The sequence below is a fragment of the Stenella coeruleoalba genome (assembly GCF_951394435.1).
Source record: "Stenella coeruleoalba genome assembly, chromosome: X".
NCBI lineage: Eukaryota > Metazoa > Chordata > Mammalia > Artiodactyla > Delphinidae > Stenella > Stenella coeruleoalba.
Genome location: NC_137152.1, coordinates 88341655 through 88363094, shown reverse-complemented (window position 1 = coordinate 88363094; position 21440 = coordinate 88341655). Strand labels below are relative to the sequence as shown.

The following is a 21440-nucleotide window of genomic DNA, read 5'->3' as shown; positions in this document are numbered from 1 at the left end:
AACCCATATTTATTTCTTCTTCTTAAAAAAAAAAAGAAAACACATCTCTACCAGGAAGGCTTTATTAATTAAAATCAACTAGCTGATCATTCCCTTTCTATCTTCTTAGACCCTTATGCCTAAATAATTTTACATTAAATAATCTAAATATAAATAAATTAACTTCATAGAGCTATAAAGGTAAAGTAAGCTTTACATTTAAGAAACTATCAGTTTGAGACAGAAATCATCACCTACTGGCAAAGTGAGATATTTATCCTGGCTCTTTTAGATATAAGAAATATTCAGACAAATGGACACTGAAATTTGTGGGACCTAGAATTGGGATAGTAGTTCAAAAGGGGAAGTGAGCTGTTGGATTGGATTGCACTCTCAAAATTTCCATTTCTTCTGATGATCATCAAAATTTTATTTCATTTTTCAGAGAAATTGCTTCTTAGAGAAGTAAAATTCTGATTTTAAAATGCAAGTGAATAAAAATTGTCTAAGATCTTCTTTAAGTACCTCCTCATTAGATTTGGTAAAGTACCAAGTATCAATATCTGATACTCACTATGGACAAAAATAATTAATGTTATTCAAATGTCTGAACATATAGGTTTTATAGGCACTTGACCCTTTGCAGCTTCAGTGCAGCCTAAAGTCAAGAGTCTTAGCAAATTTCAATGATAGTAAAACCAATATGTCAACTGCAACAGTGACATTTTATTCTTAATAAGAATGAAAATATATTTGACTAGAATTTCATGGTGAATGCAAACATGACAGAAGATTTGTAAACCCCTCAAGTATTCTTTTACAGAGCAGTTTCCTACATTTCTGCTTAAGAGCTCCTAGAAAGCACACACTCAGGGAAGAAAGAGGTGTGAATCAGACAATTACAAATTGAGAAAACCTACTAAGACCAAATCCATCTTTCCCCTGAGCTCTGCAGGGGAAAGGACCAATCCCCTAGTTCCTCAACACTTTCTTTTTTTGAAACTTTGTAAGCAACACTTGCACCACCTGCTGGTTACTTGAGAAATGATTTGGCAATCATGATGCAAAACAACCTAATGCCGTAATTTTGAACCTTTATTATGGAGAAGTAATATACAGGCAGAACAATACAAAGACTTGGAGGTCAACATCACTGAAGTTTCGGATGTAAAGACTTTTAAGCCAGGAAAAGTTGATCTTGGAATTTTGTGTTCTATGAGGAAAAGTTACGGAGTATATAATTAAAACATGAAAATTAAAATGCACTAATAAATTTAATAAATAAAAACTGAAACAAAAAACTTACAAGTCCAGGAGGCCCAGTTGGGCCAATGTCACCTTTTTGGCCCTGTTCAATACAATTGTAAAACAGGTTAGTAAAAATCACATGAAAACATCAATTTTCTCAAAGATATAACAGATAACTATGTTTCATAAAGACCCAGAAATCCATAATAAAATATCTCAAAGAGAAATACAAAATGAGGTAATGAAACAGTACTTAGCTAAGCCTAGGAAGACCTGTGATGTGATTGTCTCAGATTTACAAGCTCTATGATGCTGACTAAATCAATTAACTTTTCTGCCTTATATATAGACCAAACTTCTAAGGTATGTCTAGCTGTAACATCCTTTGATTTTAAAGTTCCTATTTTCCAGCAAACTATAAATACTCTATTAAGAAGATGCTGATTTACAAACTTGTAGCACTAGAATCAGCTATAATCATTACATTTTTGTTTTTTACATTTAGCCATGTTCCTTTTCAAAAAACTTGTCAACGGCATAAATTTAGTGTCATTTCCATCAGTGACAGATATTTTAGAGATGATGGACTTAACTATCATCAGGAACAGTTAATAAATCATAATTACTTTTGTGACTTTGCTCTTAGAATCTAATGAAAGACAAATTCAGACAAAACTGTTTACCCTTAACCAGTAGCTACAACAGCTGAAGAACACAGTATTCAACTGTTACTCTACTGGCCAAGACCCAAGAATAGATATCTCTCTCACACCTCTGTTCTCATTCTAGACTTGCTCATAGGAACCTTTCATCTATCTATAAACTCCTTTTAGTTTAAGAAGATACTCTATCCTATAACTTTACTTACACTAGAAAAACAAACTTCTATTCTCTGAGTATTTATTATCTTCCTTTATTCTAGCTGTGCCTCTAAAGCCAAGCTCGAACTTGGATCTAGTTTAGAGATAAACCACCATTAAAACGTGTGCCCTCTGGGTACGTTCAAGTTTGTAACACCTTTCCCTCCTTGCCTGCAGAACAAAGCTTTTCAGTTTTGGTTTTCATAGAAAGCAATTAAAGACCAGAGAGATTGGAAAACTGGATATTTTGTGATTTGCTATAAATAGGAGAACTGTGTGCTTCATACATTCTTTCAAAGTCACTTTTAAAATAGGCTGCTAAATAAATGACTTCAGTCAGGCTGCATAGCCAAATGAAAAAAACAACAAAGAATTAGCCACAGACTTCCAGACAATAACTGCATAGAGAATGGAAATGTTTAGTGGCAACATTCTAAATTCACAACTATATAAGCCTTTTTAGTATGAGGACCTGACTAAAATAGTGCTGAATCCTCTTTCTGGAGAACAAAAGTTTTGCCGATACATGCTCAAAGCAAAGGCATCAACTTTTAACAATGGAAATGCTAAAGTTAAACATTTCTCCATGTATTTCTATCACATGGACTGTGATTTAGGATAGTGAGTGAAAATTTAGAGGAACTGGTATAACAGAAAAGGGAGCAACACCAAAAGATGGATAAAGAAGGTATGTTTTGAATACAAAAGCTAGTTATTTAGAATTTTTTCATTTATAACTCAAACTTGGGCAAGAAAAGGAGTGTACTAACTGGAATAAAACCAGTCACTTCAAAGTGTTAAAATTCTTACCTTTTCTCCATCCCTTCCTGGTTCACCAGGGTAACCAGGATCACCAGGCAAACCCTTTAAAACATGGAAGACAGAGTGACATCAGCAAAAATGGTGGAGTAATTAGGACCTCCAAAAATCCTCTCCTCCATGAAAGCAACAAGGACACTTGCAAAAATGGTCAGAGTCAACCTTTTTAGAACTCTAGAAATTAACCAAAGGCTTGCAGCAATCCAGGAAGTGTTTCTTGAAAAAAAATAAAAGATTGAATCTTGGTGAGAACACAGAGGTTTGTGGCTCTATTCCCATCACACTTCCTCAGCTCCGCAGTAGCCTTGAAAACCAACAGCTCACAATCAAGGTAAAAACCAGCAGCACAGCAGCAACTGGAAGGGAAAGAACCAGGTTGAAGCTTCTTCAAAGCCCCATTCCCAGGGAATTGTCATTTTTGACCTGTCTGGTGGTTCCCAAAAAGATCCCACTTGCATGGCTATGTTTATTTGACCTAATTTTAGTTCTCCCAGTGCAAACAGAGAAAAGCGTTTTCCCTGGGGATATCAGTCAAAAACAATCAGAGGGAATTGCTGAACATCATGGCTGCCTAAATCACTTTTCCAAAGGAAGCCAGTAACTGGGGCCCTGAATTTAACCCCACCTTATGCCATTTTATATGTTTAAGCCATTGGTGAATCTAGAGTTTATAAGCTGAGGACTGCCTGTTTAGGAAAATCATCTGGAAATCAATTTATCTGACTTTATAACTTCCAGTCTTGTTAAGAATGCTCCCTTTCCTTCAGAATAGTCTCCAAATTTCATCAAATTTTCTATCTGTCCTGGAAAACCCTCTTTTAACATCTATGGTGGATACTCTTGAAACTGAGGCTGCCTGAAATAGTGTTCCTGGACTTGCATATTTTATTTTCCTCTTTTTTTGGTAGCAATTAGAATTATATGTCAAAACTTTTACTGAAAAAACTTGCATTCACACAAAAAATAGTATGGGAATGTTTTTAGCAGTTTATTCCTGATGGCCCAAACCGGAAACAACCAAAATATCCTTCAATGGGTAAATGCATAAACAAACCTTGGTACATCCATATAACCACATAATGGTCAGCAATTAAAAGTTAATGAATTACTGATATACAGTACAGTGCGTTATGCTTTATGAAAGAATTCTGATTCAAAAAGCTATACACAATATGACTCCATTTATATGCCACTCTGGAATAGGCAGCATTATAGGGATGGAGAACAGATCAGTTGTTTCCAGGGGCTTTGGGGAAGGGTAGGGAATAGCTACAAAGGATCGTGAGGGAACTTTTGAGGGGACGGAACTATTTTTTATTATGGAGATCGTTACACAACTGTACGTGTTTAGCAAAATACACAGAACTGTACACTAAAAATGGTTCATTTTACTGTATACAAATTATATCTCAGTAAACCTGACAAAAATCTGTCTTGAAAAACAGAGAAATTTCAAATTCACATTCAGAAAAGAAAGAAAGCAAAATTTCCATTCATTTATACTACTTCCAAAGCCAAGCTTCTTTGCTATCCTGCTTCTTTACCAACATGTACAAATGTTGCCATTTTTTTTTTGAGGGAAGGGATAGACTTTAAATACTCACTGGAATTCCTGGTTGGCCATTCTCTCCATCTTTGCCCGGTTTACCCTATAGGATTCAAGGAAATGTAAGAATATATATTTGTTATTTGGAAATATAAGGTTAAAGAATATAACAAGCTTTTTCCTGCGTGGGACTCTCTTAAGTAGACTTTTCGGACTTCAGTGTTATAATAAATAAATGAATATGTCAGTCATGACATTTTGAGGCAATGAAAGCAGGATTTAAGAGGAAAAAAAGAAAATGACACACATGTGCATGTGCACCGGCAGGCGCACACACACACATAGACACATTTAAAATTTTTTGCAAAGAGTATTAGTAGCCGTAACACTTACTCTTTTGCCAGGCTCTCCTTGCTCACCCTTCTCACCTTTCACACCACCTGGAGGACCCTGTACACACAAAAGTAATTTTACATTGGTTCATGGAGTACTATGTGTCAATATCAATTTACATTAAATGATGCTAAAGAATTTTAGGTTACTTACTGGAGGACCACGTATCCCTGGAGGTCCAGGAGGCCCTTGGTCACCAGGAAGTCCCTATGCAGTAGTAGGGAGAAGGAAAGCAATATAAATGCAGTTAGCACTAGAGCTAGCTAGGAACACTTTTAACAAGCTGAACTATAAACTCATGTAATATAACCAAAGATAATAAGATGTTTCAAATTCAAAGTTGAAATCTACTAGGCAAAAAATCTAGAGCCATCTTTGCTCATTTCAGCTAATTTTTAGGACAAGCCAAGTTTTGAGGTAAATAGCAAGAAAACACTTCAAATTAAAGTATTAATGATTTTTTTTAGTTTATTTATTTATTTTATTTTGGGTTGTGTTGGGTCTTTGTTGCTGCACGCAGGCTTTCTCCAGTTGCGGCGAGCGGGGGCTACTCTTCGTTGCGGTGCTAGGGCTTCTCATTGCAGTGGCTTCTCTTGTTGTGAAGCACAGGTTCTAGATGCGCGGGCTTCAGTAATTGTGGCACGCAGGCTCAGTTGTGGCTCGCGGGCTCTAGAGCGCAGGCTCAGTAGTTGTGCCACCCGGGCTTAGTCGCTCCATGGCATGTGGGACCTTCCCGTACCAGGGCTTGAACCCCTGTCCCCTGCATTGGCAGGTGGATTCTTAACCACTGCACCACCAGGGAAGTCCCAAAAGTATTAATGATTTTTTATTCTTATAAAATATTTTATAAAAAGCAAGGGTACCTAAAACTTGGAGATTTGGGAGCTATATAACACACATCCATTTTGGCAGAGATTTAAATGGCCCAATACATATTGATGGTAGAGTTTCAGTATAATTTGTCCTTTATTCTTAACTTTCTTATTAGCATTTAAGTGAAACAACAATGCACACACTCTGTTGAAGGGTGAGCCACTATTCTATAAAAGATGTGTTTGATCCCCTCATCTATTCTAGTAGAAGCAATGTATCAGAAAATTATTTCTAAAAACGACAAGATTTTATAGAGTAATACCATCTTTCTCCCCGCATATCAGTGAAATGTAGAGTCATCTAAAACAATGACAATCTATCTTACCACGACTTGATTTTGTACATAAAGGTATTATTCATAATAGCCAAAAATGGAGAAAAATCCAAGTGCCCATCAACCGTTGAATTAATAAATAAAATGTGGAATATACACACATAGGAATATTATTCAGCCATAAAAATGAACAAAGTACCAATACATGCTACAACATGGATGAACTTGAAAACATTATAATAAGTAAAAGAAACCAGACAGAGAAGACCGTATATTGTATGATTCCATTTATGCAAAATGTCCAAAATAAGCAAATCTACAGAGCCAAAAATTAGATTGGTGGTTGCCCAGGGCTCGAGAGTTTGGGGAGAAATGGGGAGTCATAACTAACTGGTATGGGGTTTTGCTGGAGGGGGCTCATGAGAATGTTCTAAACTTAAATTGTAGTGGTGGTTTCACCACCCTGTGAATATACTAAAAAAATATGTAATTGTGCCCTTTAAATGGGTGAATTGTATGGTATATAAAGTATATCTCAATCAAGCTACTTTAAAATTTTAATTATCTCAAATCCTTGTTATTTTAAAAGGCCTTTCACATATAACCTTATTCCAGCTTGTAATGCATTTTAATGCAATGCTACTTTCATAGCAAGATATTCATTGATTTCCTGCCTCCATACTCACCTGATCTCCTTTCTGAAACTCTACATCAATTGGTCTTTTCTGTTCACTGATCTGCCCAGGTGGCCCAGGGGGGCCCTGAAGACCTTGCTCACCCTGTTTTCAAGATAAAATAAGAAAGTGATATTTCATAGTTTAAACAGACAATAATATAACATGTAAGCTAAGACAGTTGCAGGAAGCAAAACCACAAGTTCAAATGACTATGACAGGAAAAAACTGAGGGCTAAATAAGCAACTTTCTTCTTTACTCACCTTCTCACCCTTGGGTCCCTGGAAATTTAAGCCCATATTCCCCTGAAGAGAAAGATTTCAATTTAAAACCTCATTGACAATAACAAAAATAATCCACACCAAATAAAAGATGTAAAAAAAAAAAGAAAACTACCTTTGGTCCTGGAAGTCCTGGTGGGCCAGGAGGGCCCTAAGAATAAAAGACACAGAAAAGGGAAAAAAGTGTTATATTAATGAGTATATTAAAAAATTATTTGGTTTCATAAAAAGTGAGGACTGAAAAAGCCCTTCAAAATAATATTTCCTGGGGTTTTTTCTCATTGCTTTCTAGTCAGAGACACACATTTAAATTGATCTAAAGAAACTAGATAATTGTGGAGACTTCTCATGACAGGCTACACGTGGGCGGGGGAAGAAACGCAAGGATGGGTAGAGGCAGAGGAGTAACACTCGTGCCAAAAATCAATACAAAAATTAATCTCAACAAACATCAAATTTATCGTATCAGAATTATAGGTTAAATTTAGGTACCATAAGACAATTAACTGTCTAGTTCTAAAAAGCATGTGTTTACTTTTTTAGTCCAGTTTTATTTTATATAACCTTTGTATATTTGAGAATGTTTCAAGGTTTGAAAAGTTAAATTGGCATTTGTCTGCCCAAGTATATCACTTCTTGATGTCAGCTGACCTATTTATTTACATATTGTACCTTGGTGGCATTTCTAAGACTTTGCTTCATCTGTTGAATCAGGGTTAATTGCAGGGACATTAAGAAGCACAGAGTGAATCTGTTATGTGGTCACAAGAGTTAACGAAATTCAAGGTGTAACAATACACCTAGGGTAGGCCAAGGTTGTAAATAACAGAGTTAGGAAAAAGTGCCATGGTCCAGAATCTCATGTTTTGCAAGACACCTACAACTAAAACAAACTAAACTCAGAGGTTTTCTAATCCTCTCCCAAAGATTTATAAAAAAGACAAAATCACAATCTTTTTCTGATAGGTCTTCTAGTATTTATCGAACGTTATTTCCTTCATTCATGAATAGAGGACCAATTGTCACAAGCAAAAATGTACACTCTATAAAGGTATAATGAAAACTGTCACTTAAATATATGGTAGATGAGCGATAGAGTGGCATATGAGAAATTACTTTGACTGAAGTACAATTTTCTTGCCCTTTTAAGAGGGCAACAGCAGAGCTCTAAGTCTAAAACATGACTTGAATGAAATCTAAGTATTTCAGGGGTAAAAGTACTTACAATTTATTAGAGTAGAAAATGTAAGTGACCATACAGGTAGTAAAGTAAGAGAACTGGTTGCACATTCAGGGTCTTTATAAGTTTTTGCTTCTTTCCTGGAGAATACCAATCCTTATCCCATTGCACAGTGATTCACTACCCTCACCAATCCTACTGTTTTGTTACAGGTCCTTAAGAAATGAGAGCCAATTTTTTTGGTGAATACCTGTTTTGTGGTTACCTCTTTAACAGCAAACCACAGCTTGAAGAAACATATTTCATCAAGTGACTAAAGAACTGCCTTAGAAGACTTCATAAGATGGCCAGAACTGACAAAATATTTTAAATCCTTCCTTTTGTGTACTTCATTTTTTCCATCTATAAAATGGAGCTATTACTTAGCATACATATTGTTCACCATAACATTGTAAAATCTCCCATAAATAAGAAAATTTAAGAAAACTATAGATCATGAACACTATAAATACATTATACTTTCAAGTAATACAAATAATATTAATATTTGTGAAAGAAATCAAAAGAAAAGGAGAAATGAAATTACAGAAGCAACCTTACCATCAAACCTGGTGGTCCTAGGGGACCAATTGGCCCTGGTATACCAGTGGGACCAGCTGGGCCCTGTTACAAAGGAAGTAAAGAAAAGGATGAGAAAAAAAAGTCTCACTGTATTGTATAAAGAACTAAATGGATGAAATTCTAACTTCAGTTGCCAGAATTCTGTTGTACATTTCTATAATTCTGAAGTGTTATAAGCAGAATTTTAAAATGTAGAAGAACAAAAGCATTAAATAACTATAAAGAAATTCAACTAAACAAAATGGGTGCATTAGAAAACGTATGTTTTACAGTGGTACATAACAAATGTGGGACAAACACATAGTAAGGAAGTTTTAAAATATAAAGCAACAACGATGGGCATTTAGTGGGGCTTTTATGCTAGAAATGGGAAGGGAAAGGCTACTAGATTCAAGGTGGCTTCTCTAATTTTAAAATAAAAATAAATGAGATTAAAGACAAAGAAGGGAGTGAGAATAACTGGGACAAAAGGTAAGGGAATGATATAACTGTTTTGGAACACAATTTGGCATCTTAAGGAGTTGAAATTTTGACTGCCCTGAAATCTAGTAATTTTATATCTAGGTATAAATCCTGGATTATTCTGTAATTTAAAAAAATCTCAAAACAACCCAAATATCCAACAATAGGAGATCAGAGAAACAAATTCTAGTATATTCAAACGAGGACTGTATACGGAAGTGAAACTGAATGAACTACAGCCACATACAATAATATGGATGAATCTTAACATATCAAATAGAAAAAGTTGGAGAAAACTACACATAAATTTTGTATTATTTCAAAAGCTAAACACTCTTGTTTAAAGATATATGTATATATAATAAAACTATTTTTAAGAAGCAATGGAACACCCAGGATGGTAGTCACATCTTGGGAGAATGCAGAAGGATGTGGCTGCCAAGGAAACCACAGGTTGATTCAAAATTATTTGTAATGTTCTAGTTCTTAAACACTGTGTTGGGTTCATAAGTGTTCATGTGGTTGTTATGCTTCATAACCTACATATATTTTGCATGTATTCTGATATTTTCAAATATAACATAATACAAATTTATAAGAGATAAAAGATTGGGAGTACTTAAGAACATATGGATGGGTTATATCAAGTATGGAATGAGAAGGTGGCTAATGAAAAAAGTTCCTGAAATTGTATCTTAGTGATCAAATACTAGAAAGTACTGATTTTTATTTTTGGCAAAGGGATCAATCTTCATGAAAAATAAACCTCAAGAAATTAATTTCCTAATCTATAAATTCGCAAAAGTTATTGTTGTCTCCATGTATGTTATGTGTAGGCTGACATGACTATTTTTCTGAAAATTATACTTGATGGTCACTATGTATAAATTTTATCCTTTTAGCTTTCAAAATATGTTCATGTTATCTATAACTGATAATGTTACAAATTATGTCTTCTAATATCTTAAATGGGAAACCCACAATTTTTATTTTTAATCAGACCATTTACTCCTACCACCCTACTGATCCCCACAGCATAGGAATAAGAATATAGAAGCCTATTTCTGCTGCGAAACCCCAAAACAAAAATTTCCATGGAAACTGGACTGAGAGTTAAAAGAACAAAGCAGCGCTTCTTAAAATTCTCCCTGGTCCAGAATACTTTTATTTTCACGTACAAGGTACCTGCAATATCTATCAAACCTCAAGTGATAATTTCTATAACTAAAATAGAGAGTATTAAAGGCTGAGGATAAAAAAGTGATGCTGTGGTCTGATTTAATCAGTATAGCAAAGAAGAAAATCACCAGATGCTTACTTGTATTCCAGGAGGACCGGGAAATCCTGGATTACCCTTTGGCCCTGGCAGTGATGACATAATTATACTACCTGGTTCTCCCTGAAAGAAATCATCAATGGAAATTGTAAGTAATAGTTATGATACATGAAAACTGGCAAGAACACAAAAAAGTGATCTGAGAATTCAATCTGTCACAGAAGTGTCCCCAAAGATTAGGCGATCTCAGTAATTAACGTGAATAAATTTACCTTATTTTTTTTTTCTTATTTTTTTTTAACATCTTTATTGGGGTATAATTGCTTTACAATGGTGTGTTAGTTTCTGCTTTATAACAAAGTGAATCAGTCATACATAAACATATGTTCCCATATGTCTTCCCTCTTGCGTCTCCCTCCCCCCACCCTCCCTATCCCACCCCTCCAGGCTGTCACAAAGCACCGAGCCAATATCCCTGTGCCATGCGGCTGCTTCCCACTAGCTATCTACCTTACTATGTTTGTTAGTGTGTATATGCCCGTGACTCTCTCTCGCCCTGTCACAGCTCACCCTTCCCCCTCCCCATAACCTCAAGTCCGTTCTCTAGGAGGTCTGCGTCTTTATTCCTGCCTTACCCCTAGGTTCTTCATGACATTTTTTAAATTTACCTTTTAAAGGAAAATGAGGAAGTGGCCAGAGTACGCTGAAGTACAGTCGATTTATTAAGAACCTGTCATACCTTTAGTTACTCATTCATTAAAAACATTTATTAAATATAAATATTTGCCAAGAATTATGTTAGGCTTTGGATGCTTTATAGTGAAGAAGATAAACAAGACTTCTGTTCTTATTGTACTAATAATATACTGGGGAAATTCAGACCATAATGCATAAACAAATAAGATGACAAAATTTTCTGTTTAGGACTATAAAGGAAAACTACATGGTACATGATAAAGAAACAGTGGAGGGCTTCCCTGGTGACGCAGCAGTTAAGAATCTGCCTGCCAATGCAGGGGACACGGGTTCAAGCTCTGGTCCGGGAAGATCCTGCATGCCGCAGAGCAACTAAGTCCGTGCACCACAACGACTGAGCCTGCGCTCTAGAGCCCGTGAGCCACAACTACTGAAGCCCGTGCGCCTAGAGCCCGTGCTCTGCAACAAGAGAAGCCACCGCAATAAGAAGCCCATGCACCCCAGTGAAGAGTAGCCCCCGCTCACCGCAACTAGAGAAAGCCCACGTGCAGCAACAAAGACCCAACACAGCCAAAAATAAATAAATTTAAAAAAAAAAGAAACAGTGGAGGACTAAAAAGAAATGATAATTATGTGACGTGATGGAGGGGCTAACTATCGTTACAATGGCGATCACATTACAAAATATAAATGTATCAAATTAACATGTTGTACACCTTAAATTTACACAATGTTATATATCAAATATATTTCAACTAAAAAAAGAAATAGTGGAGGAAATTAGTTTGGGTAGTAAAGAAGGGCAATCTATGAAGTTAACATTCATGCTGAGATCTAAAGGATAATAAGGAGTCAGCCAGGTGAAGATGGGGGAAGAGCATTAGGCAGTGTAAGCAGCATGAACAAAGGACCCAGAAAGAGGAGAGCTTGGGCACATTCAAATAACTTAATGCAGACAGGTGTGATCAGTGAGCCAAAGGAAAAGTGGTTTAAGATACGGCTGGAATATGGGGCAAAGACCAGAATATGCAGGTCTTACAGGCAATGGAAAAGAATGTGAACTGTATCCTAGATGCAGTGGAAAGCCCTTGAAGGTTTATAAGGAGGGAGATTAAATATTTTTCATTTTGTGAGAGTCCTTTATTATGCGGAAACTTCTTATATTCTTAGTGTATCCTGACTGATACTGACTCAACATTATTTAGGATTATGGCTTTTGGACTGTTGTATCTTTTGGTATGAAATGACATTATGCAATAGAAACGCAATCTATTTGCTGGCAAACACGTCATTCAAATCAAATATTCTGTCTTGCTGTCCCACACCAGAAACAGAGCGAGGTCTGGCATTAGGAGCCATGGAGGCAGCAAAAACCTCTCTTCTGGGATTCAAGGCTTCTCCAAAAGTTCTGTGCTTCATAACAAGGAGGGAGATTAAATTATTGATTTACATTTTTAAAAGATCATTCTTGGCTGCTCTGTACAGAATAAATCAGGCTGGGAGGTGAGGGTGTGTAAAAAAAGAAACTAGTTAAGAGGCTACTACCTAGTCCAGATGAGGCATTATGATTAGTGTGGTGGCAGTGGAAATGAATAAAAGTGGATGAATCTATGATATATTTTACAAGCAAAATTAACAGCATTTAGAGATAGCATGGAATGAGGAGCTGTGTGAAGAAGTAGAAAATGCAAATACTAACTCTCAGGTTTTGATACATGCAAAAGTGTACATGATAGTGATACAAATTTTAGAGATGGGGAAAACAGGAGGAACAGGTTCATTTGGGGGTCTGGGTTAACTTTGAGCATGTTAATTTGAATGTCTGGGAGATATCTGAGTGGAGATGTCAGGGAGGCTGTTTAATACATGCATCTAACACAGAAGAAAATTCTGTTTTAGACAAAGAAATGTAGGTGTTCCATAACTAGACAGCAATCAATAACATGAGCATTAATAATATTGCTAGGCATAGAAGAGAAGACGGGGTCAGGACTGTGTCCTGATACCTGCTGGATAGAATAACATGAGCTTGCACAGAAGACTGCAGAATGAACAGAGATGCATAAGAAAAATCAGGAAAAGGTAGCGTCTCAGAAGCCAGAGAGAAAGAATATTTCTAGAGGGAGCAGGTGGTCAACTGTGGTGGTCCAGTGGCTGAGACTCTGCGCTCCCAATGCAGGGGGCCTGGGTTCTATCCCTGGTCAGGGAACTTGATCCCACATGCCGCAATTAAGAGTTCGCATGCCACAACTAAAAATCAAAGATCCCGCGTGCCACAACTAAGACCCTGTGCAGCCAAATAAATAAATAAATAAATATTTTAAAAATGTAATGAGGAAGGTATCAAAAAAGAAATGTGAGTCTGATATACACATTTGCAAGTGTATCAGCCCATAAAAGGTACTTAAAGCCACGAGAACAAAGGAGACTACTTAAGGAGAGCTCGTAAATGTGCACCTGCACAACTTCTAGAAGCATCCATTTTAAGACAGAAGTCAGAGACATTATCTGATTGAAGATGCAGGCTTTCTAAATATTTTATTCAAAATGTTTACCTTCCCAACATGAGATGCTTACCTTCATACCTGGGATCCCAGGAGGTCCCTATTATTAAAAAGAAAAGGGATTATTTTATATACATGAGAGGGGAGCAAGCAAAAGAACACAAATTGAATAGACTACTGTAAGATCATTCTGAGTACAAGGTATCTTAAGATACTTAGAGATGACATTTATATTAAATACCACAGAATCTTTAGTTTTACAGAGCAGAGAGCTCTGTGTATTACTAACTTCTTTTATAAAAAATCCTCTTCTTGGGCTTCCCTGGTGTCACAGTGGTTAAGAATCCACCTGCCAATGCAGGGGACATGGGTTCGAGCCCTGGTCCCAAAAGATTCCACGTGCCGCAGAGCAACTAAGCCCGTGCGCCACAACTACTGAGCCTGCGCTCTAGAGCCCGCGAGCCGCAACTACTGAGCCCACGCCCCGCAACAAAGAGTAGCCCCCACTCGCCACAACTAGAGAAAGCCTGTGTGCAGCAACGAAGACCCAACATAGCCATAAATAAATAAACAAATAAATAAATAAATAAATTTATATTAAAAAATCCTCTTCTAGTTTAGTATTTCAAAATGTACTCCTTTGTTCCACATGAATGCACTGAGCTCACTTTCTACAATTCTGCTTCTTCTGTTAATTCCTGTGTTCATTATAATCCCAAATTTTATAACTTACTGGAGGACCCTGTAAACCAGGAAAACCGGGACTGCCTGGAAATCCACGTTCTCCCTAGAAGGAGTTAAAAATAAAGAGCGTGAGGAACAAAAAACAAAGCGTAGCTATACCAACAAACAATGACTTATTGAAAAGATTTCTGTAAAAGCCATTTTGAAACATACCAGATTGCCAAAAATTCATTAGCCTTCACTTTCCAATTACTTCAATATCTACTATCCATATCAATTCAGCCTTCTAAGATACTTTTATCTCTACTCATCAATCCCAATCAGAAATAAAGAAAAAAATCTTCTACCTTAGTCATTTTCTTCTGACAAATCCATTTTGAGACAATCATACCACAGATTCCTGGCCATCATCACATTTAATAGTTAATGATCTGCCCCAATTTCCTGCCCATGTATTATATAGATTTTTATTTTAACTGCCCTATTGCATTTTTCTTTCATCATAAACTATTTCAAATTATTTTTGTAAAGAGGAAAAGATGATAAGAAAGAACGCCATTAATATCACCAAAAGGACAATAATAGCAATAGTTCTAGCAATTGCAGGTCATTATGTTCTCTAGGCACCCAATTTTTCTCACTCCCTTTTGTAAAGTACTAATATGGACATTTGGTTTAGAAAACAAAAGCTAAAATTGCTGTAGAAGAACCCCAATGCAACCTCCTTTCAAATACCTATATGCCATAGTAATCTTAGAAACATCCTCGTCAGAGGCTTAAAAGAGTAAAATGATTACAGCTATGTGCCTTTGAGTTACTGTCCAATATCCCTCTCTCTACCACTTTTTACACATGGACAAAGTAGGCCCAGAGAGAAAGGGAGTGGCCGGTACACTGAGTTTAGAAGACAGAAAACAAAACAACCCATGTATTCTGGCTCCATCTCTAGGGTTCGTTCTATTAGTTACGTAGTTAGAAATATAAGAAACCATTTAATCTGAAAGTATACATAATAAATCCATTTTCAAAAACTTTGTTGCCTCAAACACAAGCTAATCATGAGATCTGCTAAGGTGCTGCTTTAACAAAAAGAAAGAAAAAGATCCCTTTAATCACATAGCATGCTATACTCATTGTAGATACATCTGGTCTTCAAAATTAAAACTGGCTAGTGGTCTGTTGCTCAAGGCGTGCTGGCAAAAACCAAACAAATTACCAGAATAGGCATACAAATGTAGCCTACTTTAACATGCAATGTGCCATGCAAACTAATTCCACATTGGTTCTATCACTGTAAGGTCACCCCAAGCAGAAATGAAGAACTAAGCCTCACAAAACAAACCCACAATCAAAATCAAAATGATAATAATAATAATAAATAATGGCATTATTATTATTATTATTGGCAAGGGTCACAACGACTTGGAGAAATATTGGAGGTAAAAATATTTTATTGCCTTCAAGTATATACTACAACGATTATCACAAAACGTGGCCTCCCATAATGCAAAATAGTTTTTTCAAGTTATTTTAAATATATGCCCTAATATAAAATATGACACATGTCATTAGTTAGAAAAATCTAGGGTATTTCATAAATAGTTTCACTGAATATTATGTACAAAATGGAAATGCCAAAAGGATATACAGAAAATAATAATAAATTTCATTAACCTATAGGAAAATGAGAAAAGTGAGGGAAGAAGAAGCAGAAACAATAATATGTAAGCATTCAAAAAGAGCAGATTTTCCTCTTTTTTTTTTCTTTCTCTCATTTTATATTAAATCCAAATAGTTGGAATTAGGATTGACTAAAGATAAGAAAAGTGGGTCAGGAAACGATGTTTGTAGTATGTGAAGTTTTATTTTTTCACTTGTTAAATTCATTATTTTCACTGATGGAGAAGTTTCAGGTTTCATACTAATAGTTTATGGTAAAAACTGATGTGATATATTACATATAGATTTTTAAGATTTTTCTTAAGGAAGTTATTAGGCAAGGTAAAGAAGTTTTAAGAATATGAAAGATTTGAAAACTTAAACTGTACCTAGTTGTTTAAAAAAGACAAAGCTAATGAATGACATTCACAAGTATTACTCTTAACAACCGATACAATATTTGAAACATATATATCCTAATTCCTTTTTAACTCTCATCTTACTTTACACTAAAGTCAAAAAAAAGGATTTGGTAAATAATCTTCAACCCAATGCAATATCCCAGCTAATTACACAAGCTTCAAGAATTACTGATGTTTCAATATATTGAAAATGTTAACTGAGAACATATCCTATGTCTGTCCTAGACATGAAGCTACTATATCTCTTCTTTGACATTCTTCATATGGATTCCTTGAAATTTTTAAGTCTATTATTATCAAGCATATTGCTTAAGATTAAGTCAAAGAAATCTCACCTTGGTTCCATTGCATCCAGGGATACCTTGAGGTCCTGGGGCCCCATCATGGCCTGGCATTCCCTTTGAAAGGGGATATAACACATGTATAATATTTCTTAGATTACTTTTTAAGGAATTTTAAAATAAGAAGCCAAATCCTACTTACAGGAAGACCCGGTGTCCCTGGAAATCCAGGAAGTCCAGGAGGACCCTATAAAAGAAATAAATTCCTTGAATCAAATAATAATCAGTAACAATAAAATAATATCCTACCTAAGGGAATTATGAGAATTACATTTAGAATAGCAATGGACAAAATGTGTTTCATTGATTATTACCACTCGTTCTTTTAAACACTATAGAAAAAACTCCTATATGTGTTTAAAAATCTCTTTTATAGAAAACTATAGAAAAAAACTCCTATTTGAGGGAGCATTGCCTTTATTGCACTTAGCAGGAGCAGGCAAATTAGTGGATGAAAGGTCTTTTCTAAAAGACAAAGTGATTCTCCCAGGTTTGTGATGAATATTGAATTCAGCAGGGTATGGGTATGTGGCAAATATATCTGCCCCTGAGAACATCAATGTGATCACCCACAAAATTCTTTAATCAAATTCCCCTGTCAGGATTGGCAAAAATACAAGTTTGACAAAACTCTCTGTAGGTGAGGCTATGGGGAAAAGGTACTCTCATACAACTGCTAATGGGATTTAAACACCATGGAGAGAAATTTGGAAATACCTAACAAAATTACACATGTATTTATGTACTCTTCGAAGAAATTCATTTCTAAGAATCTATCCCAAAGGCACACAAGAAATTATGAAACAAAATATGAAATTCAAGGTTACTGACTGAAGCATTATTATAGCTAAAGTCTAGAAATGGCCATATAACCATATTTATAGCTAAAGGTTAGAAACCTTTAGGTTTCTAACCTAAATAGGGACATGACTAAATAAATAGGGATATGACTAAATAAATTATGGTACATCCGCATAATATAAAACTATGCAGCTGTTAAAAAGAATGAGCAAAATCTCTGTACATTGAAATATGTAGTGATCTCCAGGATATAATGGTAAGCAAAAGAAACAAAGTGTAAGTAGTGTATATAATACACTAACTTTTTATAGCAAGGGTAGTGATACTAAACAATGAAAAGATAAACAGAAAATAATAAAAATGATTACCTCTGGGGGAAGGCGGAAAGAGAATAGGGAGATGGAAGGAAGGATAGGTAGCATCTCTGACTATACCTTGCCTTATAGAACAATGTAAATGTTTTAAATAATGAAAAATTAGAAAGCGGTAAAAAGGAAATCGTTAAAACTTGAAAGCAAACTGGGACCAATGAACCTAATGTACAGCAAGTTGTGGACAGTAACCATACAGAGAAGAGAATTACTTCAAGTGTCTTTAAAACATGATATTTTGACTGAAATTAGTCAATTCAAAGGGGAAAAGAAGAACAGCAAAGAAATAATTAGTGGCATTTAAGAATTCTATTATTAGTATTAAAATTGAAATGGTTGTTTTATTTGCATATTGTTATTTTGAAGCTATTTAGTTTCAACAGTGCTTAGAACATAGTTAATGGTAGCTATAGCTATTAAGAGATATGATTATTATGAAGAGCTTTAATAGTATACTGATATTCAGTTACTACAAAAAAACATAGATACATGTCTGCTAAAATAAACGAAGAGTTTTGAGTTTCCTCCTTGCTTTTCCAGTGCCCTACCCACACCAGTCATAAGCAGCACGTAAGGCAAGCTACATGTTGTTAAGACGTAGATAGCAAACAGACTGTTTTAAATATTTATATAAAATGTGTACATCTACTAAATTTCTGGAGATCCAGAAGATCAGAATGTTTGTCTTTGTAACACATAGCCACCACCCATATATTTTATATTCAAATTCAGGGACCTTGCCAATCCATGACAACAGAATTTCAGAGCTAAAAGGGACCTTGGAGATTGTGTTGTTTGACTCTCTTCAATTTAACAAATGAAGAAACTGAGGCTCAAAAAGTTAAATATGATTTTCCAAAAGTCAGTACTATTTTTAAACGTCACAGTTTCCTCCCAAATCGAAAACACAGTGAAAAGTATATATCAACCTAAAAGCTTTTCAGAAAAATTACACTAAATGTCTACTTCAATTTTGAGACACATCCTGATTTCCAGAACATTAAAACTTGAAAAATCATACATCTTAGAACTGAGGCAATATTGTATTCTTCCAAAAATAGTTATTCTTTAACCTAACGGTTTAAACTAGTGCTTCACAAACTTGTTCTCTTCAAGATACACAAATAAAATTATAATATTTGTATGTAGGACCGGGGAGGGTACACAGCCTGATGTGATCGATCAGCCCTCTGAACCCAGAGGACTGAGATGATCGCACTGGTTGGGAAGTTCTGCTTTAAATCACCTGTATGATATATATTTTTAATAAATTGAAAATTTGTTGTAATTCAACACTTTCTATTTCTTAACCAAAAGTCTTCTTTCATTAGTTTAAACAGACATCTGGATATATAAAGGTAACTATCAAAATACTAGAGAAAGGCTAATTGTAGACATATACAAACTCTTAAATTTAACTTTTTAAAGACTTCAGTTTTCTTTCTGCATTTCAGTATGAGTCTTTTCTAGTTGCCTCATAACACTTCATTTGCTTCTTCTCTATTTTGACCAACAAAGCATTTGATACAGCAAATATCACTTACTCTGATCCCTTTTGGTCCTGGTGGCCCTGGAATTCCATCACTACCCTGAAAAATACAACATATTTAGTTATTTTTCCTTCAAAAATAGCCCTCAAATAACTAATTTTAGACTGTAAACTGAGACACATTTTTGTGAACCTTTGTGAAAGTTAGTGAGACACTTACATGCCCAAGGAAGAAGCATGTATTATTGAGACTGAAAGCACTGAGGTAAGTCAGATGCTAAAAGAAACGCCTTTATTTACTGAGAAGAAAACTGTTAACATGTAGAAGAAACTTTATACCTGTAAAGTTAATTATGAAGCATGCAAGAAAAGAAAGATGAAATAGTAGTATATATATTCCCCAAATCATTTATGCATAAACAAAATAAGAGCTGAAAATCTGGGCAGTTTCTATATTGTGTCAATCTGCTTGCATCATCTCTGGGCCTAAACATGTGCTGTTCTTGAGTTTGCTGTTTTAAACCTTTGCTATGTTTTATAAGACACTTTCTACTGGCAGAGCTAAGAAAGAAAAAGAAAACCATAGACTTTCCTTTCAAGCTTCTGCTATAGACTCCATGCAAAAGAGGCTGCCCACATGTTCGTTAATCTATTTACCCATTTCTAGTTACAACCGCATTGCTGAGAATTTAGTCTTGCCTCACTAAGTTTTACTATGTAGTTTCTTTTAAAAATGGAATAAAGAAAACCTAATTCTGCTCCAATAGGCAGGAATTTCAGTGGAACATACAGCTAGTAGGCCACCATCTGAGCCTTTAGATAGTTTTTATTAAACTGGGACATCTTGCTTTATACAAGTGGCTTTCAAACTACTCTACTTACAACCCTAGAATTTCCCCTGGAGGTTCCTTTATGCCTATGCCACCCTCCTTCAATCACTGAAGCTCTGTTTTTATCTGTTTTATTTGGGGCTTCCATGAAAAGTTTTATTTGAAGAAAAGGTTACCTGATGTATTAGTTCCTTATGCTCCTCTCACAAATTACCACAAACTTAGTGGCCTAAAATAATACAATCTTACAGTTCTGGAAGTCAGAGGTATGAAGGGTCTCAGTGGCAGAGCTATGCACTTTCTGGAGATTCTATGGAGAGAATTCATTTACTTTCTTTTTCCAGCTTCCAGAGCTACCAGCATCCCTCTGCTCATGGCCCTCTTCTATGTTCAAAGTCAGTGATGGCTGAATGAATCTTTCTAACATTGCACCACTCTGACACTGACTCTTCTGCCTCCCTCTTCAACATCGAAAGGACCCTTATGATTATACTGGGCCCACCCAGATCATCCAGAATAATTACCCTAGTTTAAAACCAGCTGACTAGCTAGCAGCTTTAATTCCGCCTGCAATCTTAATTTTGCTTACCTGTGTAACCTAACATATTCACAGGTTCTGGGGATTAGGTTATGGACATCTTTAGGGGGTGGGCATTATTCTGCCTACCACACCTTGCTTTAAAACAAGGTTAATAATCTACTCTTTTCACAAAAGATGCATCTCTAAGGAAATTAAAGTAAATCTAATTCTATTTTAAAACTAGAAAATTGTTTGTTCAATGAATCTTTTTGTGTCTTCCCACTAAAGGTGAAAATAAGACAAGGATGCCTTAAAACTATACTGGTCATACTAACCAACGTGGCTAAATAAGAGAGAGAAATTAGAGGTATAAAAATTGGAAAGAATGAGGTAAAACATATTATTTGCAAATAATACGATTGTATGCATGGAAAACCCAAGATAGTTAAATGAAAAACTATAATCAATAAGATAATTCAGTAAGGTAACTGTATATAAAATTAATATGAAGAATTAATAGCTTTCTTATATACCAACAACTACCAGTTAGAAAACATAATGGAAGAAAATGTGCAATTTACAATAGCAGAAAAAGATAAAATATTTAGCAATGAACTGAGCAAGAAATGTATAAGA

At 35.3% G+C, this 21440-nt stretch overlaps 1 protein-coding gene across 2 annotated transcripts in view; it reads right to left on the bottom strand.

The window, feature by feature from the left end:
* The window catches only part of COL4A5 (collagen type IV alpha 5 chain), a 218482-nt gene that overhangs the window by 89704 nt on the left and 107338 nt on the right, over positions 1–21440 (bottom strand). For both annotated transcript variants that reach the window (XM_079911756.1, XM_079911757.1), the window contains exons 4-18: positions 19510–19554; positions 16936–16980; positions 16788–16850; positions 14421–14474; positions 13761–13787; positions 10530–10610; positions 8729–8791; positions 7064–7099; positions 6931–6972; positions 6679–6771; positions 4999–5052; positions 4846–4902; positions 4511–4555; positions 2898–2951; positions 1286–1327 (exon numbers count right to left, since the gene is read on the bottom strand). In XM_079911756.1, the coding sequence (XP_079767882.1) occupies positions 1286–1327; positions 2898–2951; positions 4511–4555; positions 4846–4902; positions 4999–5052; positions 6679–6771; positions 6931–6972; positions 7064–7099; positions 8729–8791; positions 10530–10610; positions 13761–13787; positions 14421–14474; positions 16788–16850; positions 16936–16980; positions 19510–19554 (801 nt within the window). The remainder of the gene's footprint in view (positions 1–1285; positions 1328–2897; positions 2952–4510; positions 4556–4845; positions 4903–4998; positions 5053–6678; positions 6772–6930; positions 6973–7063; positions 7100–8728; positions 8792–10529; positions 10611–13760; positions 13788–14420; positions 14475–16787; positions 16851–16935; positions 16981–19509; positions 19555–21440) is intronic.